This window comes from Lontra canadensis, unplaced genomic scaffold (genome assembly GCF_010015895.1).
Source record: "Lontra canadensis isolate GAN:19392208 unplaced genomic scaffold, GSC_riverotter_1.0 scaffold155, whole genome shotgun sequence".
Taxonomy (NCBI): domain Eukaryota; kingdom Metazoa; phylum Chordata; class Mammalia; order Carnivora; family Mustelidae; genus Lontra; species Lontra canadensis.
In genome coordinates this window covers 337,178-363,705 of record NW_022631149.1, presented here as the reverse complement: position 1 = coordinate 363,705, position 26,528 = coordinate 337,178, and the positions used below count along the sequence as shown (strand labels likewise).

The 26,528-nt window shown below is 37.3% G+C and overlaps 1 protein-coding gene across 1 annotated transcript; it reads right to left on the bottom strand.

The window, feature by feature from the left end:
- Positions 1 to 454: 454 nt before the first annotated feature.
- Positions 455 to 24,837, bottom strand: SLC6A14 (solute carrier family 6 member 14). The gene is made up of 14 exons (XM_032844776.1): positions 24,698 to 24,837; positions 23,553 to 23,718; positions 20,218 to 20,349; positions 18,826 to 18,987; positions 17,587 to 17,725; positions 15,689 to 15,821; positions 13,590 to 13,730; positions 8,343 to 8,571; positions 6,814 to 6,939; positions 5,369 to 5,487; positions 4,722 to 4,821; positions 4,350 to 4,459; positions 1,849 to 2,016; positions 455 to 893 (listed from the first exon to the last, which is right to left on the bottom strand). Exons 1-14 carry the CDS (start codon positions 24,743 to 24,745, stop codon positions 747 to 749), a joined length of 1,920 nt encoding a protein of 639 aa, XP_032700667.1. The 5' UTR covers positions 24,746 to 24,837; the 3' UTR covers positions 455 to 746.
- Between the last annotated feature and the right edge of the window lie 1,691 nt (positions 24,838 to 26,528).

Here is a 26,528-nt window from a genome sequence, read left to right as displayed (position 1 = left end):
GGAAGAATTATTATTTGGGGCAAGGAAGACTTAAGGAATGTCTTGAGGAAGACATTATTTGGGGGCAAGAAGTACTCAAAGCTCCAGGATTCCATTTGCTAGATTTATCATTTACTGGCCATAGAATTCTTATTTTCCTGTCTTATTTCACTATTTGTAAGTAAAGAACAATAACCACTAAGTTCACATAGAAAAAGCAAAATTTTAGATATATTTGGATTAAAAGTATTAAACTACAGTGCTCATATATACAGTACATTTTTTCATCTATGTATAGCATTTCTAGTTAAATGAGGCCTTCAATTTTAACACTTTCTTTTAAATATACTGGTTTATTTTCCCCAGCTTTATGGAAAAGAAAGATTGTATACTAAGAAAATATAAGCAAATTGTATTTTAAAACTGGTAAAATAGAAAATAAAACAATTTTCTAAATAACCGGCTCAAAATAAAGTCTTCGGTATGTTAGAAAAATAAGGTAATATTTACAAAAGTGTTACTGTGACACAGAGACAGATATATGTGTGTTATACAGATAGACAATCTAAAAAATATAATAATCACATTGTTAAATATTAGTAGATTCCCATTATATTACATTCTTACTTAAATGGGGGGGGAAAAGCTTACACTATCATGAGCATAGTATATACATTTTTCTACTAAGTTAACATAAAAATAAATAAAATTTTCCTCTGTTCTAAAATAATCACATTGTATGACCACATATTTTTAAAACTTGGATTTCATTCTGGTTTTCTGTTGCCACTAACTGTAGGTATTTCATGGTCAGTCTCTTTTTTAGGATCTACCATATCTTTATATCTCTCCCCACGATGTCGTTCCAGGTATGGACCCCAGTTAGAAGCTGGTCTGCAGCAGTTTACAATGCGCTAAAAAGAAAAAAAAAATAACTTGTTTCAGACCATAAGTGTTACAATCTGTAAACAAGCAAATACCAAACCATATTATTAAGTTTCTTTGCTAACCAAAATGAAATAGGAACCAGAGATCATCAGAATTCTTAACAGAGTATACTAAAAAAAAGATACCCAAATTTAACCGTAACTAGAATTACATGAACTACGAAACCAGAATAACTGATGAATATGTAAATGATTTTAAAAGAAAGTGTATGAGCCCCTTTAAACAACGGAATCAATCCATGTATTTTCACTGAATTGTCTGACGTTTCTGTCCTGCCCCTAGAGGGAGGGTTAGGTGAGGATTTAAACAAGTGTATACTTGGGAGGTTTCAAGAACCAAACAAAGGAGCTCCAGGGTCAAACCATTGATCAGGGTGGGCTTGGGAAATTATCTAAAAATTTGACTCCTGAGAATTTATCCTCGTCATTGTCCTAGTGAGATGTCATAATCAACTCCATCTGCCTACACCTCCATGCAAGAAGGATCACTCGGGGTATAGACTGGGTTTGAAATAATTTACCAGGTTTTTTCCAGTCTAAAACACACTATGAAGACATGTGTTATAACCAGACAGTGTATTTGAAGATTATAGATATAAAGCAAAATGTTCATTTGTTTTGCACCATCTTCAGGGACAACTCAGTACAAGTATAAATAAAACTTCTACATGCTAAGCACTCTCATAGTGCCTGAGGATATAGCAGCAAGCAATGTAAGACTCTCCCTGAAGGAGTTTAGAGTCTAGTATGAGACACACAAATAGATACGTGGTGTAAAGCTATGCTATGCACATGGTAATCAGATGATTATATCAGGTGTAGAAGTTGCCTAAAGGTTCATAACCCCATATTACCACCATATGAGTAATCTTCATTTTGATAAGGGCTTTCTATAAAGTATAAATAATATAAATGTGCTTACTTGAAAGATATTTCCTTCAGCTTGAATTATTTTTATGACAGCCATAATTGGAATCCAAATAATGCAGAAAATAATCATACACCAGCCTAGAGCAACTCCCCAGTCAGGGTATGGAATTTTGGCATACTCAGGCCTATGAAATTTCACCAGTGACCAGATCAAAATTGCCTGTGAAAGTAAAATATGAGGAGACAATGCTGAAGATTAGACTTTGTATCCCTAATGATTTCAATTGCACTAATGATTAGGAATTTGATCCCATTCTTAGAAATAGTCTATCAAAAGCAATTAAAATGGAGATATAGTCAAGCAACTAAGATAATCCAGTAACTAGCCAGAAGATAATACTAAATGAACTGATCTAAATACCTTGTATTTGGCTTTGAATAGATTCTTCCAAAATGAGCACCTCCATATATTTATAAAAGATAGAAATACTGGTCCAACATGTTTTTCAATAAACTACTTTACCATGAAATATTTCAGATTGAAAATAAAATAATATCTGAACAATTTCCACAATTGAAATTTTAACTTTCACTTATAACAGTATGGTTTTATTCTATGCTATAAGCTGGCCAGCATATAAATTCAAAGAAAACATAAAGTACCCTTTAATGAAAATGCTTTGCTCCTTGCTTAGCAGATGTTTCTATTATTTCCCACTGCACAGAGCACCCCTTACTCCACACCCAAAACACAGACACATTCACATGCTACTGGTGCATATTTGCTAAAGCACACTTCACTTCCAGCCTCTCTTTGAGAGAAAAACAAACTCAAGGTGTATTTGGGTAAAACAGTGAAATCTGAATCTTAACAAGGAAAAAACTTGTAAGCAAAGGCAAAAAACAAACAAAACAAAACAAAAAACCTCTTTAAAAAAACCTACTAGTGGGGCGCCTGGGTGGCTCAGTGGGTTAAAGCCTCTGCCTTCAGCTCAGGTCATGATCTCAGGGTCCTGGGATGGAGTCCCACATCGAGTGCTCTGCTCAGCAGGGAGCCTGCTTCCCCCTCCCCCCCACTCTGCCTGCCTCTCTGACTACTTGTGATCTCTGTCTGTCAAATAAATAATAAAATCTTTAAAAAAGAAACCTACTAGACATGTTGCAGCATTAAAACTATTTAGAAATCTGTAAAGCAAACAAAAGAAAGTAAACAAGAACCAGAGTCACCTAGTAGTTTCTCTAAATTATTTAACTCTCTAAGTTTTACTAAAAGTGAGGAAATGGAATGTAAGAATTTTTATCAAATACGTATTCAAGTTTAATTTTAAAATAGATTAATTCTACTTAATTACAGTAATTTAGATGTATTTCCCAGTTACCGTAATTTTTTACATAGCTACAAAAGAATGGATGAGGGATACTGGAGTACCTATCACTTCACATCCTTTTATACAAAATAGATGATAATGTATATCATTTAATATTTAATGCTTTTACATTTGAAATTAAATCCAGTTGTCAAAGCTATATAGTCAATAAAAACTAGCTGGCTAAAAAGTCTAGTGAGAGCTTCTTAATTGATAAAGGGTTTATTTTATTATGGAGAATTGTCAGAAGAGGAAAACAATCTTTAGTACCACTGTCTAAATCATTTAGTTAGAATATGGAGCATCCAAAATATTTTAATTCAGTACATCCAGTCCCAAACTGCTCCCTGCTTGAAGCTGACCTTAAAAAATGTGAGAAAAAATAAAACTTAACACCCTCTAAAACAACAATAATACTTCAGGTGTGAAGCAAATTCTGGATCAAATTATTTAATGGAAGCATGGAGACAGTGAGAACCAAAACACATCCTCTATGAATCTTTGTGACTCCCAAACCTCTACCACTGCAGTAATTCTCCATCCTATTAAGTGTTTATTTTGTTATTGACTGCCCTGAACTGTTCTTTAACGACATCATGTCTATATGCCAGGTCTCTCTTTCCCTCAGTTCCTAAATAGCACCAATTGTTGAATTTAACATAAACTATTGCCTCTGTTGACAGGGGTGAGTTTCTTTTAGTAATTTCAGTTAGCAAATCCCTCCCATAAGGAAAAAAATAATGGATTAAAATGTGTTTCTTAGCAATTAGTATATTTAGATCACAGGCCTTGAAGGCTGAGTCTGGGCCTTAGCAGAGAAGTTAGGAACATTGCAGAGAAGTTAGGAACATTGCAGATAACTCAGCATACTTTTTAGGGAACGGCAGACAAATGATTTATTTTTATTTATTCTACTGAAAATTTTTAAGTACGTAAGACCTTTAAGTCTATAGGAGCCTGTTCATTTTCTCAAATGGTAAGTGTTTAAACCTATAGCCTCAAAAACAATACTTCAAAAGGCGTTTTAACTGAGGCAACTTGCAGTCATAAAGCAAAAGTTGGAAGTCATTAATTTATGATCCTAGTTTGCCTTATTGTCTTCAATCTGAATTATTCAAGTTTATCTTAGAAATGTTCAAATATATACATATCATTGGTACCAAATTCATGACATATTAATACTTACAATCAGAAGAAGAGGTGTAATGACAAACCAGCAGGCTCTCCACCATAGCCAGAATATCCATCTTTTTGCACCAATCATCATTTCTATATCTTCAATAAATCTGTTCCCGCCTTAGACCAAAAAAAAAAAAAAAAAAAAAGAGTGCATTCAGTTCTTGCTCATGTTTTCCTCCATTAATCATTGTGGCCCCAAATTATCTTTCTGTCTAAACATTTTCTTATACTATAGCAATGAAGTATACACCTTTAACTACATTTTATTCCTAATCAATTTTTCTAGTAATATTCTACTTTACGATTTTAGTAAACATAATGAAAATCACACTAAATTATTTTAATAAGATGTGTAGATAATTCTGTAGTTACTATGTACCATAAATCCAGATGATCCCCATTATTTCCAGTATAGCTGCAATCAAAATGCCCCATCCAGCACAGAAGTGGTCAATCAGATGCACCCAGTAAATTCCAGCCTACAAAAAAAAAAATTACATCTAAGTATATTTTTAATTATTTTTATGACTGATGAAGTCTTTATATCAAATCTATTAATTTGATCTTAACATGTGCTTCTTGGTTTCACCTGTGCTAAGATGAGAAAAAGGAGTATTTTCAAACCTAAACACAAATGTGGCTTTAAATATCTCAAAAAGGATGCACCTTTCATCCTATACTGAGTCACTGGGAAAAAAAAGCATCGAGAATAGTTGGTCAAAATGATATGCAGTGTCTGTGTGCTGTGTGGTAGTTGCCAAAAGATACAGTATGTGTTTAAAGTCTATAACTTTATTGTAATTGGGGAATTGTCCATTATTGGGTCTCCTGCCCTCTTCACAGTATACTTAGCTATCGAAATTGTACTGCAATGGGGAAAAACTCTGGGCTAAAACTCAGAAAATCCTGAGCTGAGTCACACTTGGACTTGTCTCTAACATCCTGTTGAACCTTTGTTTTCCTCATTTAGATTATAAAGTACGTTGTGACTAACAATTTGTCTATGAAAAAATACTGTAGTAATACCTGAGTTACACAGACGAGACCAAGGAGAAACAAAACCAAGCAGCAACCCAAAGTTATAGGAACTCTCATTTTCTTCATCACTTTGGGAAATAAATCTTGAATTGTTGTTGTAATTGTTTCTTCAGAAGGGGGAAAAAAATGACATGTCATAGGTCAACTCATTTGCCAGTAATTTTAAACAAAGAATTCAACTTCTATTAATCAAATTTACAAATATATGCTGAAAATATACTCTGGGTCCTATTCCTTTTGTTTGTTTGTTTTTTTGTTTTCCCTTAAATGAAGTGCTTTATGTATTTATTTTTAAGTTTTATTTTATTTAAATTCAATTAACTAGTTTCAGAGGTAGAGTTCAGTGATTCATCAATTGCCTATCACACCCAGTGCCTACCCCTTGCTTTTGAAAATCCATAGGGTTCTTTCTCTTGGCAGTCACCAGTTGTTGGTTCAGATAAAAACCAAATTCTGCTCTCTTTCTTTGTTGTTTTTAGTCTGTTTTACAAGGTTTTGGTAGTAACTACAAGGTAACAGATCCCTGAGGGCTGACGTAGTTTGAAAGAGGGTTACGGGAAAGGAAGAATTCTAGGAGAACTTTTAAAAAAGGTGAATATTTGAATAAATGGCATGGAAACAGAAAGGACTTCTAGGTTTAAGACATAAATATGTTCATGAAACAGAGTACTGGCTGAAAACAGAAGAATGTGGGGGTGAGAGGATTAAGATACAAGCTGAAATTTCCAAGGCTTTGAAAGTCAACTGGAGGAGGCCAGACTTTATACTGTATCTTAGTCAATTATTAAAGTGTGTTATGTAAGACTGATCTGATGAATAATGTTTTGGAACGTCTAGGTGTGTACCATAGGGAAAATCCCTATGTGTACATAGAGCCACGTGCAAAAACAATCATTGCAGTAGCATGTGTCATTTGTCAGAATTGGAAATGACCCAGATGCCCATCATTATGGCAAAAGACTGTGAATTAGCTCAATCTATATGAGTATTATATCAACACAGATTCACAATACATGTAAAAAACAGTCAGAATGATACATGTGTTATGAAACTTCACATTTATGTGACAACATTTACATGTTATTTATGGATACATATATAACAGATACAGACATGGACTGGATGACACACATAAGCCATGATGACAGTTGCTTCTAGGAAGGAAGAAATGTGAATTGTATTAGGGAGAGAAACAGAGGGGACTTCAATTTCATTTCCGAGGCAAATATAAAATATTAATTAATGTTCCTTTGGGGTATCTACTGCATGAGTACTTTGTACTTTTCTGTATTTAAAATTGAGTGAAAAAGAATTTTCAGATTCTAAGAGTAAGAGCTAATGGGGACAACAAGGGTAAGAAAAGGATGTTTTTAAGTAGAGGAAACATGAGTGAAATAGAAGAGGGATATGGTAACACCGGGAGCATTACTTACCAATGGATGCAAACTGAGAGTCGAGACCCAAAGTCAAAAGCATGAAGAAAAATAATATGGACCAAAATGGCCCCCCTGGGAGTTGGGCTAGAGCTTCTGGATAAGCAATGAATGCCAAATCAAAACCTAAGAAAAATGTATGACACTTCACTTAAATTAGTTGCCAAAAAGCTCACACATTTGGACATTTTCAAAATAAGATACTAGAAAAATTACATTTTAATTTGGTGACACAATCCATGATACACATTCTCGGGCAACTATTTCACTTGCACTTTTTAAAATATTTGACTTGATTGTTCAATGAAGTGATAATGTGAGCATGTGATGTGAATTAAGCTAGTGAGTTGAATTTTGTAAATGGTACATTGCTCACATAAGAAATCTTAACTATTTCAATGATTTTGTTTCACCTATTTCATTTTTTTAGAGACTCATAAAGAGTAACAACTGTCTTAAACTCCAGAAACCTAAATTAAGCCTAGAAATTTTAAGAGAATCACACTATCAAGAAAGCTGTGCTTACGGAACTACCTTTTTAGTCTTCAGCTGTCTCTCCAAATGTTCACCCAGAATCACTAGCCGTAGTGCCATTTTAATTCGTATATGGACACTTGCAAAATTGTATATAACAAAACTAGAAATTGAATCTTATTTTCTATTTCATGTACATTATTGTTAGAGGTGTTTTAATTCTTTTTTCAATCATATTGTGTGATACTTTGTTTTTTTAAGTATTTTAAGTTTCTCCAGACTCCCAGAGGACTGACCTAGGAGTCAGAAGAATGAGCTTCAGTCTAGGCTCTGTCACTTCCAATGATTTAATCTGCAAGACATGCTGGACACTAACTTATCTAGTCCTAACATTCTGCCATCAAATGATACTGCCCATGAAAAAAATTTAATGAGGGATTCCTACTACTAAGAACACCAGAATTCTTTTCCTAAGAATCTTAGCCAGATAATTAAGCATCCCTAGCTAATGTCTTTAAAGTTAGGAAGTTCATTATTCAGATTCCTTTAAAGCTGAACACAGCTGGACATTCAAATTTACCTGGGTTTCTATCTATATGATATTAATGTGTTTTAAAAATTCAGACCCAAGGTTGCACTTGTACATGGGGGAATACACACACACACACTCACATATATGCTCTCATGCAGTCATAGATATATGAATACACACACATGTATATACATACATACATAAATTAAATGAAGGTAACACATGTAAAGGGATCCATGATGCCTGACACTTGTACAGTAAGCAATTCATATTAAGAACTACACAAAATTCAGAAAATTATCTTCTTAAACAATTGTTCCCTAATAGAGCCCTGCTTTCTCCGACCATCTAAAAATTATTACATCATTAAAGTAATCAAATTATATAAGAGGACATGAGAAAGAAAATGCAACACCCTAAACCTTGCTTGAGTGCTTTAAGTAAATTGCCATAAGTTATATTAGTGTTTCTTAAATGAGCTACACCAAATTAATCAAAGTTATTAATGTATAGCACCACATACCTGATTTTACGACTTGAGAGACTTCCTTTCCAGATATATGAGCCATGTGTCCCAATATAGAAAAAATAGCAAATCCAGCGAACACACTAGTGAGGCAGTTTGTCAAACAAACTACAATAGCATCTGAGAAGCAGTTGTTATTGAACTTATTATAAGATGATAGAGCAACTAAGCCACCCCAAGCCACTGAAAGGGAGTAAAATATTTGAGTGGCAGCATCCTTCCAAACCTATAAGAGAAGACAATTTCATCTTTAAAAACATACACTTTAAATTTTTTACTTCTACAAAAGACATCATATATACAAATGAATAAATACAAATAACAATGAAATAAGCACCAAAAAACCAAACCCACTGCTCAGCTTAAAAAATGACATGTTACCAGTCTTTGGAAGCCTTCCAGTGCCCCCTTCTGATCAGATAGATCACCCTTCCCCCTCCAGTGCTAACTGCTATCCTGACTTTTGGGTTTCTCATTTCCTCCTTTTCCTTTAGATTTTTACCCTAGAAACATGTAAACCCAAAACAATATGGTATTTAGCTTTTCATGTTCTGGAGTTGATAGAAAAGTTTTCTTCATGCATGTAAACCTATACATCTTGCCTCTTTTCATTCAATATTGTATGAGCGTTACTCGTTTTCAGTTTGAACCGTATGAAATTTCAGTTTTGTGTCAAAACTGAAAAATATAGACAAATTCACGTGGTTTAGCTAAATATATGTAGTTTTGAACATTTTTTTCACTGCCGTGTTGCCCCACTGTATATACCACAGATCATCCTCTATCCTGTTGAGGAACATTGAGGTGGCTCGATATTCTGCTGTTAAAAGTGATGTAGCTCTAAGTATTCCCGTATGTGTCTCCTCATACCGAGTTGAGGAACTGTGATGATGTCGAAGAGTATACACATCTTCTCTTTCATGAAATATTGCCACATTATTCTACTGCTTTGGACTCTCACCAGCTAGGTGTGAGAGCTCCCATTTCTTCACATTCTTGCCAATATTAGTCAGAATTTTTAATATTCTCCAATCTGGTTGCTGTCAAGTGAGAGTTTTCATTACCCTAATTACTTTATAAGGTTTAGTATGTTTTTATGTCTTTATATTCCACAGGTTTTTTTTTTCTTTGTAAAATTCCTGTTCATGTCTTTTGCCAATTTTTTGTTTGGGTTATTTGTCTTCTTTAATCTCTAGAAATTCTTCACTTATGCTGGGTTCTAATCCTTTGTCTGTTATATATGTTATTTTTCCTCCTAATTTGTGGCTTACTCTTTTTGCCTCTTAATATTGTGACCTTTGATAAGCCAAAGATTTTATCGTTGTTTTAATGTAACTGAAAGTGCCCATCTTTGCTTTAATGTATTGTCCTTGATTTCTCTGACTTAAAAAGACATCTTTAGCCGAAGATCGTAGATACTGTCCTACATTTTCTTCTAAGATTTAAAGCTTTGTTCATATTATCTTCAATTAATCTGAAAAATTGATACAGTACATATTAAAGTGGAAAGCCCAATTCATTTTCTTTTCTAAATGGAGTATCAATTGTCTAAGGATAATTGATACTACCAGTTATATCACTTGGATGTCAGTTATCTGAAGTAGATAGTCCATCCTTTTCCCATTGATCTTCATTGCCACCTCTGCCACATAGCAAGTTCCAAATGTTCATGAATCTATTTCTGAGACTGGCCTATAAGACTATATGCTAACACCACTTTATTTTAATTCATATAGCATTATGATATTATTTCATATCTGGTAGGACAAGTCTTCCTTCTTCAGAAACACCTTTTTTTTTTCTTTTTCTCTTTCACATAAATTTTACAATCCATTCTCGGGATCTAAGGAAAACTGTGCTGTCAATCTGATTAAAATTCTATTGACTCTTCATACCAATTTAGAGATGAGAGATACATATCCATTCTTAACAAGGACAATACTAGGTAATTTTTGAAGAACGATGATATATTTAGATCACTAGTTCCCTCATCCCGTTTGTTGGATTAGAGCCTCACGGAGCCGGCCTCAACTCTTTAAGCAGCCTCTCACTCACTCCATCTAATCCGAGTCTTTTACTAGTCTGCCTTTTACAGTTTACCCCTCCTGTATCTTTGCTAAAGGACAATAATCTTAGAAATGAATCTAAGCAAATCCATATTAACAGTGAAATTCTGTTGATATAACAATACGAAAGAAAAAACCTAATTGTGTAGATTTCAAATAGATTGCCAAATATTTGGGCAAAAGTGTTATTTTTCTGTTTGTTTTTTGTCCATTGAAAAACAGAACTTCTCAGTGAAAAGCAGGCAATATAACATGGTGACAAAGAGCTCTAACTCTGGAGTCAAAAAGAATGACTTACTCTCCTTGACTTCAATTTATCTAACATTTTTAAGCCTGTTTGTTGTTCTGTGAAATGGAGATGATGAAGATGATGATGGTGATGATAAAAGTGTACTAAGAATGATGTGAGAATTGAATAAGATAGCATATGTAAAGCAATTAGCATGCTCAATGGTAGCTATTATTATGGAAAATGATCATAAAATGATACTCAATTTCTTTTACGGAAATTAAAAACTATAATTTCCCCCTGGAAAGGTATGTAATCTATTTCCAATTTCAATAGAAATATAAGTTGTGAGAGAGTAAAATTTACTAGGTCTTCAGAATACAGCTTGATATTAGATTATTATTACATTATATTGCTTTATACTGGCAGGCAGCCAGTAGAAAGCAAAGTGGATGGATGGATGGACGGATGGACGGAAAGAAGAGATAGATGTAATTTCACTTATAACAAAATCATTACAAAGAAAATGCTCTTATTTCTTAGGTACATATTAAGAGATGAACAACATGCTTATGTTGATCTCTCAGCTGCTTTTACTTGATACATTTTGTATTCATATGTGAGTTAGGGGGAGCTGGAAATTGATGTAGCAGGTCTGGGTTCTATAAAAATGCTGCTGCAGACCAAGATGTGTACCTAGGTAGCAAATAAAGTGAAGCAAAACTCCAAACATAGTTCTAATCTCCATATCTATCAATCTCATAGCTATATACAAAATTACTAATTTAGAGATTAGAAAAATCTTAATTCAAGATGCACAAACTGGCTGTGTAAATTTAACTACATGTGAATCATTCTGGGTGTCAATGTCATCACTGTAAAATGAAGGCATTAGTAAAATAATCACTGAAGACCAGAAGACACTTCTTGCTATAAATTTGTATGGTTCTCTGCTCTCCTAAAGATTGTAACAAAGTTCAGATATTCAAAGAAAAGGAAAAAGTATATATTTATGATCCCATGCTCAGAATATGGATTGTGAGAAATTAAAAGATCTAGGAAAAAATTCTCATTACCAGCAAACCCAAAGAAGGAATGGGGAAGTACTGTTTGTATCAGGGTGAAGAGGAGGGAGGATAAAGTTGTATGTTTCCAAGGGAACTTTAGGTTTAGGTCTGATATTTTAAAGGTAACAGAGACATTGAAACAGACCAATTTAAAATAATCGTATAAAATTTTCAGGAACTATAAAGCTCAGGTGATCTGAGGCTTGGAATAGTCACTTAAAGACTATCAAAGGGGCATTTCACCTGTGCCCAAAGTTAAGAAGTTTAAATAAAATGGAGGTCCACTTCTGGGGAAAATGTTGCATTAATAATAGTAGGGCACAATATAACAGCAATAACTGAAATCACCGTGTGCTCATATTTATATAACAGTATACCATTTTGTAAGTGCATTAATTAATATTTTATCTTGTTTAACAACCTAACAGAGAGAAGATGATGAATCCCAGCTTCCATTTTATTTGTTTCTTATTCATCATAGAAAATGGTCTTCGAGTTGGGAAGATATTAACAAACAAGGTTAAAAGATGTGAGGCCCAAGATAAATGAAGAAATAAACAAATGGCCTGTGGATACATCAAACTACATTAATCTCCGAGACCAAAATAATAAAAGTTCATAGTTCTAAAATAATTTAAGGCTGTTGTGGTTAATTACTGAGTGAAAATTATTTGGGTACAGGAAACCAATTTTTTGAAAAGAAGTTTTCAAAAAAAAAAAGTAAAGGATGGATTGCCATGACTAAAAACTGATTACCAGAAAAATTCTACAACAAATAATTAAATATCCAGATTCTGGGGTGCCTGGGTAGCTCAGTGGGTTAAGCCTTGGACTCTTGATTTTGGCTCAGGTCATGATCGCAGGGTCATGAGATCAAGCCCAGGGTCAGGCTTCATGCTGAATGTGGAGTCAGCTTGAGATTCTCTCTCTCACTCCACTTCTCCCCCTGCATGATCTCTCTCTAAATAAATAAAATCTTTAAAAAAATATCCAGATTTTAAGTATTTAGAAAAAGGCAAATTGCTGGAAATTAGCACCAGTTCCTCAAAGAATCAATATCCATTTTGGATAGCACTGCTAGTTAGGAAAATAATAGTAACATAGTGTTCCTTGACTTCAGCATAAGACCTGGTGTTTTAGTTGGCCAGAAGCTTAATGTGTGCCAAGCATGTGATGTGATTACTGACAAAGTGAAACCATTCTTGGGCTGTGTGAATAGAACCATCCTATATAGACCATTCTATATGATCTCTGCAGTCAAAAGTGTAAAAGATTTTACGTATTTCTGATACATACAGCCATTATCTGGCAATCAATTAAAGTTAAAAGAGGGTTACCCAATTCATATCCAGGGCAAGTAACAGTTTCATTTACGGAATGCTTCATTCATTTCAAAGTTGTGGTTTAACTTCCTAACCCATTAAGGACACTTTGATATTAACTTGGGGATATTAACTCTGGAAGACAATGAAAATATGTCTTAGACCATTAGGCTTTCACCTATAATGTTGAGATCTCTGAGTTTATCCAAGAAGTCTCACCATACTAGTCATCAACTTGTAGGTCGGTGTCCCAACGTGAAAAGTGCTTTGTCAGGTTAACAGGCCTCAAATGCTTTTGGTCAAATAGAATCAGTTATATGAATAATATGACTTTTAAAATCTTACTGCTAAAAATGATTATCTCACTTCTAAAAGGAAAGCACTAGTGTCATGTTAAATGGCTCCACCGGACTTCCTGTGGACAGAAACACTAATACATTTAACTGCATTATTCTTTTGCCAACCACAACATGATGACACTCATATGCAACCAAAGATTTTCAGTGTTGGATTTTAAGGTTTACCTCCTCAGATCATTCGAAATCCAAATGAAGTCTTACCTCGGCTTCCCTGAGTTTTGTAAAATTTGACTGTGCTCCAATATAGTAAGAAATGCCTTTCGATGCACCCTCCAGAGTTGCGCCCCGGATTAGAAGGATGAGCAGGACAACATAGGGGAAAATGGCTGTGAAATATACCACCTACCAAGAAAAACAACCAGAGGTGAGTAAGTTAAACTTGTAAGGCCCATTATATAATTGTATATGAACAAAGTCATTAACCAGTTAACATTATTAGAATAAAGTATTAAAGATTTCGTAGGTTCTCAACAAACCTGGTGATACCATTACCCAAACTGGCATCATTTTCTCTTTGTCTTCTCCCCACTCTCTGATGATCCCTTTTCAAAACACTCTGATGTATGAAGCAATATTTCCTGAGTTCGCATTCTAAATAAACAGTACATCAGCCATGGTAACTGGGAATTGAGGTAGAGTGCTTTCCTTTCCGTTTTATATTTTTTCCTAAATGTGTCTTTATAAATGTCTGAAGGCACTGAATATCACTTCTTGGTAAATTACTGCATTGAGGTGGGAAGGGAAATGATTTTATACCTGCGATAGTTAGTATATATTCAGTCCCCAAGGAGGAGGAACATAATCTCCTAGTAGATGTCCAAATCCCATGAAAGTTGATTAAAGTGAATACCGAACACTTGATACTATTATCCTTAGAGCAACCATTAAGAGAGTTTGATAACACACGTTGCAGTGTACTTGGATCCTGGATAACACACGGTTCCAGATGAGCAGATTGCCCTTGAGGCCGGCTTTTCATTAATGTGGACAATTTCTTTGAGCCGTAGATGTCCTACGTTTGATAATATGCCCAAGGAGACAATTTAAAGTCATCCAGAGACCAATAAAAATTAATCACCTAGGCAAATGGCCTTTAATGGATTATTTCAATATTAATGTCAAAAAGGAACCACAGGTTTCAAAAATGTGCAACTGAAACATTATTTTGGAAAGTTTCCACTGACTTTGTGAGGCCCACTGGATTTCTCTGATCTAAACAGAGTGTCTCCATAATTTAGCATTAACTGAATGCGCTAGATATTATATCCAGAATACAAAGATAATAGCCACTATCTCTTTAATCTCGTTAAGGAGATTTCAGTTTAGTAGTTACACATAAATACTCACTTTTCTGGGTACCGTACAACTGTTCTCGGAGAAAATTTCATGTTGTTCCCTGAAATTGCCATGATGCTCTCAGGAAAGTTTAAAAAATAAAGCAATAAAGGGGGAAAACAGGTTTTTCAGAAGAGGACTTTTCACTGAAAAGAGGGTTCTGAGTCAATTCTGACCAGCTTAAAGAGAATGACTGCATATTTGATTTTTTTTCCTCTTTCTCATTGAAGGAATCCTGACACTAACCCTATATAACAAGAATCTAGACTTGCCAAACCAAACACTGCAATATATAATTCCATCCAAGATGCTTATTTATATAATAGGTGACACAATTTTAAAATAGACACTTGAGCCTCTGAATGCTATATTAGCTAGCGGAGTCCAACTTCTGTAAGTACAGCTGACTCCTGAACAACACAGGTTTGAACTATGTGGGTCCACGTAGACGAGGATTTTTTTTTCAGTAAATACAGTATTGTAAATGTGTGTTCAATAATTTTCTTCATAACATTGCCTTTTCTCTAGCTTACTTTCTTATAAGAATAAGGCAGATGATTTTATATATATATATGTATATATATATATAATATATAAAAAAGCATACTAAAATAGGTGTTAATTGACTTCAGATTATCAGAAAGGCTTCTGGTCATTGTGGGGGAGTCAAAAGTTATAGCTGGATTTTCAACTGTGGGGGAGTTGGCACCCCTCACCCTCACGTTGTTCAAGGGTCAGCTATAATTGCATGATCCTGGTACTAGTTTTTGCTTGTTTTGTTGTGTTTCCACTAGGAGCAGAGATCTTATGTATTTTCTTACAGCTAGGCTGCCTACTTAGAAAGCTTTTCACACATTCAAATGTTCCCATTATAGAAAAAAACATGCATTTGATTATGCTTGACATTGAACTGCAATGAAATTGGAAAAGAGCTACATCACTACCTAATGCGTTTTCCAAATTACCTTGCCAGAAGACTTGATTCCTTTAAATAGCGCTGCTCCAACTATGAGCCAAGCCAGAAGAAGACAAAGTGCTAAATACCACACAATTTCTCCAGTCTCATCCATTCCACTTGACCGCCGGAGCGCCACCTTACTGAAAACACACAAGCCCTTTTTATGAACACAGAATCTTGTCTTCATACATTGAGGTTTGTAGTATCTATCAGGAGATGTTTCAGGAGTATTCTATCTTATTAATACATCATTAATACATTAATACATCAATTTCATGTGAACCTTTTATTTTTTTAAAGATTTTATTTATTTATTTGAGAGAGAGAGAGAGAGCGCACAAGAACAGGGAGGGGTCAGAGGGAGAAGCAGACTCCCCACTGGGCAGGGAGCCCAATGCAGGGCTCAATCCTGGGACTCCAGCATCATGACCTGAGCCCAAAACAGTCACTTAATTGACTGAGCCACCCAGGTGCCCCCCATGTGAGCCTTTTATTGATGCTATTGTAAGAGGGGTGAAAGCAGTTCAATGAAAAGCTAGGCTCTGAACTTTAGGGTTAACTGTAGCCAATCCAAAATTGCAAACCCTAGAATAAAAGATCTACTAATTCCTTTAGCTATGATTCGCCCCCTAGTATTTCAAAGCTCTTTTATGTAAAAATAAAATAATAACCTTACATCAGATTATTTCTTTTATTTGTTACAGTATTTTTCTCAAGGTAAAAAGATGAAGAAAATATCTAAAATCATTCATCATTCTTATAGTTAGCATCAAACCTAAATGATCCCAATTTTATGCCTTTTTCAAAGGCTTTCTGTAAAAATCAATGATTTCTATTAGGAACGTGCATGAATCTAGGATTTCAGTTCTTAGCTTGATGTTTGGGAACATTTTAAAATCCAAATTTTAGGGGTGTCTGGGTGGCTCAGTGGGTTAAAGCCTCTGCCTTTGGCTCAGGTCATGATCCCGGGGTCCTGGGATCGAGCCCCGCATTGGGCTCTCTGCTCCGCAGGGAGCCGGCTTCCTCCTCTCTCTCTGCCTGCCTCTCTGTCTACTTGTGATCTCTGTCAAATAAATAAAATATTTTAAAATCCAAATTTTAAAACGGTCCCACAGAGCATGAACGTTTAGATGAGGAAGGGCTCATTACAGCAATAATCAAGGTAGTTTGGTAAGAGTAAGAGGTAGGTATAAGTCAGGAGAGTAGAGTGATCAACTGAAGTTAATGCAAATAAATATAAACCCGAATGTCCACTTTTTCATGTAATGACAATTATAAACAAAATGGATAATGAAGAATTGCAGCTTTATTTTTTCTTTTTTTAGAAGATTTTATTTGACAGAGAGAGAGATCCCAAGTAGGCATAGAGGCAGGCAGAGAGAGAGGGGGAAAGCAGGTTCCCCACTTAGCAGAGAGCCCAATGCGGGACTTGATCCCAGGACCCTGAGATCATGACCTGAGCCAAAGGCAGTGGCTTAACCACTGAGCCACCCAGGTGCCCCAGATTGCAGCTTTAAATAACAATTTTGCCCCCAATATTACTCATCCCCCAACAGTTTATTATTCGAATTTGCTCATTATATTCTAAAATTTGAGTATTCTTTTCTTCAGAGCAATGCCCTAACTTATGCATGATAAGCACCGAACAAATCATTTCTGACAGTATTGCGCTCATTTGATAAACAATTTATAAATGACAATTGGTTGACTAGAAGCTGATCTTGCAAGTTACCACTACCCACACAGGCTAGGTAAGCATTTGAGTCCTATCAAGTGTAGTTTGCTCTGAGTCCCCTTTTTTTCTACTTATATGAGGTAAGGAACAAACTGATCCATATTTCATTGTTATTTCCAAAAACTTTTAAACAACACCTGTTTAAGAAGTAGATCATCTAGCATACTTACTTCCAATATTGTTCACTGGGAAGCTGTCCTGGCTGATAAATTTCACTTCCATTGATGCAGTTTAAATTGTGGATGTCTGCCCAGCTTTTATTCACTTGGATAATCTCCCCCGGAATTATACTGACATTACAATGAGTAACTAAATATTATAAAAAAAAACACACACACAGACACATACTTAGTTTTAGACAAGTACTTTTCAGGGGAAAAAAGTGTTCATTGAAAGATTTATTTATCATTTTAGAGAAAGAGAGAGCATGTGAGTGGAGGGGCAGCGTGGAAGAGAGAGAGAGAAGCAGACCCCTCACTGAGTATGGAGTCTGATGCAGGGCTGGATCCCAGGACCCTGGGATCACAATCCGAGCCCAAACCAAGAGTCGGCTGCTCAACAGACTGAGCCACCCAGGCACCCCTCCTGAATGAAAGTTCTAATGATAAAATTATTAGGCCATTTAGATTGTTACTTGGTGAGGGCAGAAGAGAAACTTAAAGGTGAAATAAGCCATGCACATTCAGCATCTTAAATCTCTGCTACTAAGCTGGAATGAGTAAATATCTTCCCTTTTAAACTGCGATTATATGTATGGTAATAACCGCTATAAAGTAACAATCATTTCGGACAGGACTTAGTGCTCTAAGGAATTTTTAGTATGCGGACTTATTTAACCTCTGTAGATAAATGACACCTTTAAATTCCTAAGAAGCCTTAAAACTTTATTACTTTATTCTCTGGTATACATAGGCAATCCCAGTGGTAACAGTCTACAATATCAATACTATGTAATTCCAAAGATCAGCCACTTAAGATGTGGATGACACTCGTGGGCTCCTGAAACACAATAGCACTATCATGGATAGCGCTTATCTCTACCACGTTCCCACTTTCTTCCTCCTCTCCTGACTACTCTTAAGAATGGCTTGGCTTTACCAGTAGCCCTCAGAAATAACATATTGCATTAATCGATTTTCAAAGCTATCCATGCTTTATCCTGCTGTCATCAATAACCATGGCTCACTTTAAACTTTGATCTTTAAGTAATCTCTACACCCAACATATGGCTCGAACTCACAACCCCGGGATCAAGAGTTGCATGCTCTCCCGACCGACTGAGCCAGCCAGGCGCCCCACCTGTGGCTCACTTTAAATTGCCCCTAAATTGGTTGGAAAATCATGTAACCTTTGAAAAGACAGAATGATTCTCCGTTCACAACATTTTTAAATAAATAAATGACGTTTACCTATAGGCGACCTGCTACAGTTCTCGTCTGCCCAATCTGAGCAATTTTTCCATGGTAGTTCACTTTGGAAAGAAGCAAACATGTAGTAAAGACTATAGGCAATTATGACATTGTAATAGATTGTCACAAAAATGGATATCAGGACCATCGTAATTCCCACACCTGGAAAAGAGAACAATTGAAATAAAAAACAAACAAGTGCAATTTATTTTGCTAATTCATAAAAAAGCTGCATCTCAATTTCCACAAAATCTATTTGAAAATGAGAAAGCAGGTTCAAGCAGCGTCTTTTCTTTTTTTCGGTGGGGGGTAGGGGAGTGGGGAGGAAGGACCACTGTCTAAATAGTTTTTTCCCAAATTTAAAATTATTTTGATGACTGGCTTTCTGAAACCATTTTTTTAATTAACTAGAAAATGGTACTAAGATCAAGGTCAGAAGACCTGTAGGGATCCGTCAAGTTCAAGTAATCACCCATGGCCATTACTCTCTTATGTCTGAAAGTTCTCGTCAGACTGGGTCCTGTTGTTAAAAACAAGCAAACACTATTCAAAGCTTGTATCCTATTGACCCACTGACCACTAATTACATCTTCCTCTATAAACCAATATTGTGGCAAGTAGAAGACAAAGGCTCGGAGTTAATGTACAAGATTTCTACAAGCACGTGTAAAGAAAAGTCAATAATTCAGTAACAATCTGAATTTAAATTTGCGAAGTTTCTTGAATGTTGTGGTTTCAAGATGCATTTAGCATACTGAGTACAACCCGTGTGCTCAAGGCTCACTTTTGAGGTGGCTTCCTTATTATTCCCGCACAATGTTCTATTCGCCTCACTCTCAATTAATTTTTGATGCTGTGTTGAAGACTTTACACTAGCTCACACCAAAAACAGGAAGGCTGTTTGATGCTTAAATAACAATCGAGGCACTTTGAAAAACTTTGCCAGTGTCCTCTTCTATCAGGGAATAGCCCAGAAAACAGGGTGACCTGCCCTTTAACTTTTCTGAATGAGGCATTTTAAAAGATACACAAAAGCAAGAAGACAAAAGACGGCACATGGAGGAGGAAAAAAAGCCAGAGCCACAAAGTGAACACACAGCTGGACTATAACTGTGTGCCCCAGGACTGTAAAAGGTGAATGTAGGACAGTAACGACACCCTTACAACCCCCTTGGTATCCTTCCTAACACCTTCTGTATCTTCAGCATGAGAGAAACAGAAATACAGATTAGCATTTGGTCTTTCATTTCTCCAGCAAACATTCAGAGAAACAGCATCTGCTACTTTGCCTTTATCAGATCCAAATACGAAACATTCCCCCCCGCCCAGTGAGGACAGTTATAGACACCAAGAGACCGATAGGCACAATAAGAAAAACATTTGAATACCAACCTTGAAATAATGGGAGAATCCTCCAAACTGAAACTGGACCTAAGCTAGCAAATTGTCCCAATGAACACTCCAGGAAGAACAGAGGTAAACCAGCCAGGGCCAGCATGATTGAATAAGGTATCAAGAAGGCACCTAGAAAATGCAAAACAGAACCAAAGGGCTATTAGGTCCCCAAACGCCGACGGCACGTTGATAACCAGCCTAACATTTTGAAAGCATTCTGATATAGTGGAGTCAGAGGCCTAGGTTCAGGCCCCAGATTTACTAGTTTCTGTGAGAAAGTAGTTGCTTCTCGAAACCTTGGTTTCCTCATCTGTGAAATGGGGTTCTAGTATTACCTAAAGAGGTTGCTGTGGTTATTAAAAACAATAGCCTGTAGAAAAGGAATCCATAGGCGGTGAATGATCACAGACTTCGGAGTCAGATACACCTAGGTTTCTATCCTGACTCCACCATTTACTAGTTATGTGACCTGGGGCAATTTACCTAACCTCTCTGAACCTTGGGTTCCTCCTAAATGGGGAGAGCGAGGCCAACTCTTCAGTCTGTGGTAAGGGTTCAGCTCTAGAGCCTCTGTGAAAACACTTGGCAAAATGGCAGGCACAGAGTATGTGTTCAAAGTTTGTTTCCCTCCTTTCTCCTCTCCAAATAATAGTCTGCTTTTGTAAGACTTTGGGTGCAAATGCTAAATGTGATGATTCAGAGCATAAGTTATTGCTGCGGCTAAGTGGATTCTTCTCCAAATAGTCATCATAAGGGTCTTTCCTAAATGTTAGTAAGAAATTTCCTGGCTTTGTTAAAAGATTCTGAAGTTTGGAGATGCATTCAAAGTTAACTTTCTGGGGCGCCTGGGTGGCTCAGTTGGTTAGGTGTCTGACTTTTGATCTTGGCTCAGGTCATGATCTCGGGGTCGTGGGATCAGCGTCGGGATCCACCTTCCACGTGGAGTCTGCTCACGATTCTGTCACTCTCTCTCCCTCTGCCCCTCCCCTGCATCAGCATGTGCACACTTGCTCTCTCTCTCTCTCTCTCTCTCAAAAAGTTAACTTTCATTTTAAAAGCAAGGACCAACACTCCTGCATTTAGATTATCCAGATCCCTTTTTGATGTTTTTAAAATTTTATTACTTTACTTTTTTTTCCACCCACTTTTGAGACATAGTAAATTGCTCATTCGAACTTTGGCCAGATTGTAGGTAGAAGCAGGGACAGAATATTAAACTTATTGATCAAGTACTTGACAAGTCTTAACAAAGTTTAATAAGAAAATGGGATCAATCGATTAAAAATGGGCTTTTGGATTACATATATGTCATTGACCTACATGGCACTGTTGTCCTCATGTATTTTTCATATGATATCGTAACATCATACCTGGGAATTACATTTTTCCCAACCCTCAAAATATATTCCATTAAAAATAATGAGACAATAAAATACTTGTTATGTACAAGTCCCTAGTCACTAGAACATAAAGACAAATATGCCTTTATAGATGTTGCAATGTACATACCATCATTGCTATGACTAATAGAAGTTTTAGTCTTAGCAATGATAAATATGAAGAAAAGTAATACAGACTATCCCTGTCTACAACAGTAAGGGAAATGTTACTAGCCCATTATAAATAGTTGTGTGTGTGTGTGTGTGTGTGTGTGTGTGTGTGTGTTTTAAAAAAAAGGATTATTTTCCTGAGTGGTATATATAGCTTTTTACCCATTATATTATTGTTTTTATTATCAGCCATAATTGGTAAGCTGCTAATATAATACCCTGGTCCCAAATTGTTGATACTGCTGTCTCAGACCCTGTGCTTGTCTTTCATAAACTAATAAAAGAATCTATAGATAAAAATGATTCCAGATTTTAGCCATAGTTATCCAAACCTAAGCATATTTAAAAATCTGATCTATTGACATGTGGCAAATCTGAATTTCGTGTTCCTCTCCTTCATTTGGACAGCAGAGAAAGAAGCGACCAAAAGAGCCTAGATTACACATTGCCCAAATGATACGATCTTTAAAAAAAGAACTGAGAATTGATGTGAGATATTAATTTTTAGAGGAAAAGGTGAGAGAGATAATAGCATAAAATAAATAATAGCATTTCAGGAAGGGGTGCTACATTTCAATTTCTTTATTAAACCTAGTTTAATATAGTTACTGAAGTTTATGGCCACCACTGGGCTGATGTATGATGACAAGTCACAGGAAATTTCTGAACCTGAATACTAGAGGCTGAAAAGGAGTCTGAATGCTCTTCACTACAGGAGACCTTAGGACTTAGACACCTACAGGCCTGGGATTCCTAACTCATTTTTCCAGTTCAAACTTAGACCCAACCCATGACTAAACGATGTAGGCTCCAGAGAGGGGAATTTATTGCCACCAACACTTAAAGTGTTTGATAAACAGAGCTTCTCTCTTAAGTCTCCACAGGCCAATATGAATGTTCTAAGGCAACCAATTAACAAGGACTACAAGATTGAAACATCACCACAGAAAATCCTATTATACCAAGGAAAATAATTATAGTGGCACAGTTTCACTGGTTCCCAATTATGAAATCTAAGGGCATGTCACCTCTACACTTCTAATAGAACCTGTAATTACGAGTAAATAAAATATGGTGTAAGTGAAAAGTTGTTTCGACACTACTAGAGAATTGGGCAATTCATTTTGTTTCCCTTTGTGTGTCACCTCAGAGTTATTTTTTTTTCTCCTTGTTCTAATTGAGTCTTCCTTAATGATCTCTGAGGTATAAACAGTATCATTTTGCAGAAATTAACCACCTAGTCTTGAACTAAAGTCTGTTGCACATTCTAGAAGGATCCTTTACATACATGGTCAATCCAATTTGGAATACGTGTAACTGAATATTGCAGCTTAAAATACTAAACCTTTACTTTTTTATCAGCTTCTTCCACATTTGTATTTCCAAAATGCAATGCCTTACTCTACTTAAACCACCGGTGTACTTGAGCTTCAAATTAGAATGAAAATCCCCAGCCTCTTGCTTAGATTCAGGCTTAAATTAAGCCAAACACAACTTGAGTCTGAAAAGATTATCACAGGAACATGTATAAATGAAGAAAAGCGAGTCATAATGGAAGACTACATTGGATCCTAAACCAGAGATGCAGAAGTGTTAAATGTACAACTTTTATCAAGTTTATGCCTGAGGATTTTTGCAAAGCCAGCTTCCTAACTTGACCTAGCAACTCATAGTCTAATGACCCAAACTGTCATGCACCTTCCCTCAGTTCTTAAACAGCCTCAGAAGCCACACAGCACATCATTTTAACTGGAATGGAAAGAAATTGGGGGTGGGGAATACCTCCGCCATTGTTGTAAGTCAAATAGGGGAATCTCCACACATTCCCCAATCCCACTGCATATCCAACCATAGATAGAAGATAATCCGATTTTTTGGACCAGTTACCACGGTCCTGATTCTCATCATTTTCACCAACATGGAAATTCTCAGATGAAGCCGTCACTTTCTAGGAAAGAGAAAATATCAAGAGTCTGTCTGCTATTAAAAATCCACAGAAGTGTAATTTTACACACACATGTGGGTGTGCACACAAACATAGATGGGGGGGTGCAGGGGGAGAATGAACCCAAAAGCCTTAGCTGAGAGAAACACTTTCCAAAGGTTGAGGAGATTTCTGCTAATGGCTGTTTTTACTTTACAACATTTACCCCTTGAAATGAAAAACAAAACAAAACCAAAACTGAAAACTTCTTTAGGTGGCTATAATTACTACTTCTTTGGGTGAGATCATCCAAATTTTGGATGGTTACATGTGGTACTCAGCATGAAGGACAAACGAAGGTGGACAAATAAGGCTTCAGATAAAGAAGACTTAAAAAAGAATTAGGTAAAATCAACACTCTTGAGCTTGCAGATCTTTGAGAAAAAGGCACCAATATAGCTTCTACTAAAACAAAGACTTCATAGACTCCTTTTCCTATAGGCTGATAGTTTGGGATGTACCGAGTTAAGGTAAATTTAACTTCTCTCCCTATCCCTGGCTGGAAGCCACAGAATAATATTCAGAGACAAATTCCCCTGTCCCACCAGGTGGAGTAGCTCTCTCTCCACCTCAGAGGGAAGGGGTTCCTTCACAACTTGTTAGCAGCTCTGGGGTATGGATGTTTCCTCGGGTCAAATAAGGACAATGCATTTTCTCATTTCCCTCCAGCATATGGACACAGTCTGGTGAGGGACAAAAACCAGGATTCTGTGGGCATACCCAAGGCAGAGGTTGAGATGACTGATCCTAAGTCTTCTGCTTACCTCGGTAAGATTGTTCTCTTTTCCCTCTACCCTATAGGGACATCTCAGGCACACTTGAAGGCAACTGAAGAGAAAGGTGGAGAACCAGGAACAGCCACAGAAGGCAAAACCTGAGACGCCTCCCCTGAAGTGTTCCCTTCCCAGGCCCCCCACCCTTCCCACAGTTTCCAGACCCCTACCTCCTTCCCTCTGCACTTGAAGAAGCTCGGGCACTTCAACTTGTCCATGGTTGACTCACTCCCTCAGCTTGCTCCGCCTCGTCTCACAGTCTGGCTTAGCTCGACTGGTGGCAGGTGCACACTCCCCAGTCGCTACCTGCCTGAGTGAGCCACCTTGCCCAGGGGTGGGACCATTTATGAAGGGAGTTCTCCCCTCCCCCTTCAGGGAGCCCTGTCGTGTCAATTACCGGAAGGGACCAAAGTGAGGCTCTGGTTTTTCCCCAGGTAAGCTGGCATGTAGCAATCCCCTGTCCCGGCCCCGGGAAAGGGCTGGGCTGTTCAGGAGCAGAGCAGCCTGAGCCCAAGTGACTGACAGCCCTTGACTCAGAGCCCTGCAGGTGCCTTCGCAATCTCGCCTGCCTCCTTTCCCGGGTTCCCGGGTTCCTCCTAACCTTCTCTCTTAATCTGGTCTCTGTCCTGACTCCAAGTGCTGATCTCCACCGCCGCTGGGGTGGGGGTGGGGGCTGGGGGGGGTGTTGTGAAGGGCATGGTCTGTGGGGTGCGTTCTGTTCCCCCAGATTCTCCTGAACAGACCCTATCATCCTGGGCCCTGGGATTTTCCCAGTTTTGCCCCTCACTCCAAAGCACGTGATCCCCTGGGGCAAACGCTGCTCCCGAGGGAAAGCTCCCGAATTGGGCACCTTGAAAAGCAGCCACCTGAGATAAGGTTACTCAGCTGGCTCTGCCTGAAAAGAGCAACTTTGAGACGCTGTCCCAGGGACCTTTCTCAGCCTTCAGGGACAGCGTTGCCCTTTACAGAGATTGCTTTGTGTAGTATTTCAAAGAGGGCAAACAAAAACAAATTATCCAGCGGGTTTATGGGAAATTCTAACCCTAACAAAGGACTCCACTTTGCAAGAGTAAGGCCTAGAAAGTAAACTATGAGGAAACCTCTGGCTTGGCCAGGGAGGAGAGAATTACTCTAATGCTGTTTACCAGGGCAGCAACTTTTTCTCAGAAAGCTCAAAGGATTTCATCTGATTCAGGTCAGAGAGGGTGGAATCGGGGCACACAGAGGAACCAGCGGAGAGTCAAAACCTGTAGCCCGTGTGCAGCTCCTTTGCTCTCCATCCGCCGACGTGAATTTCTCACTTGCAACGGAAATACACCCCGAGAAGTCTGGGCAGGTAAAGCAGAGGAAAGCTCATGAGGGAAGTGGAAAGGTGGTCATGAGAAAGCATTAATGAATTTCACCTGGCTTTGTGTTGCACATAGCAGAGGCTGGTTAGGTCTGTGTGCATGTGCGCGCTTGCACACGTGCGCATGTGCGCACGCATGCGCATGCCCGCCCGTTAGTATTAGATACATCCAACTAGGTGTGACCTAAAGGTTAAATTGAAGGAATTATTGGCCTGTCTCAGACCTAGAAGAGAGGAGAGGCAAAGGGACATAAAACCCTCTTTGTAAAAGGATGAGCTGAAAAGCGAATCTAATCGAATGTGCCCAATTATCAAATAGAAATTAAAAGGACGCGCCAAGGGGTGCCGCAAACAAATGGTCACTGTGGGACTAGAAAGAGAATAGGAGTCTTAGGGATAAATAGATTATGGGGATATCAAGACAGAGGTAGGGGGGTGTAGAGGAAACAACTAACTATTCTTCCTGCCTATTACGCAGTCAAGAAACGTCTGGCAACTTGGAGAGCTTAGAGCATCAGGGGCATAACATTTAAAACAGAAGGTATTTGAGAGAAAATACTGTTTTTTATTTGTTTGAGGGATATTTTCCCATTGTCGTGCAGCTCTTGCCATTCTCTGCCTCAAACTCTTAAGCTTGCGTGCCGTTTCTCACC

What these genes read in the sequence shown, in the direction of transcription:
- SLC6A14 (XM_032844776.1), bottom strand. Translation starts at nt 24,745, where the DNA reads ATGGACAAGTTGAAGTGCCCGAGCTTCTTCAAGTGCAGAGGGAAGGAG. An exon ending in GGGGATCATCTGGATTTATG is followed by an intron (nt 4,460 to 4,721) that starts GTACATAGTAAC and finishes TTTTGGTCTAAG; the next exon opens with GCGGGAACAGATTTATTGAA. An exon ending in TTACACCTCTTCTTCTGATT is followed by an intron (nt 2,017 to 4,349) that starts GTAAGTATTAAT and finishes TTACTTTCACAG; the next exon opens with GCAATTTTGATCTGGTCACT.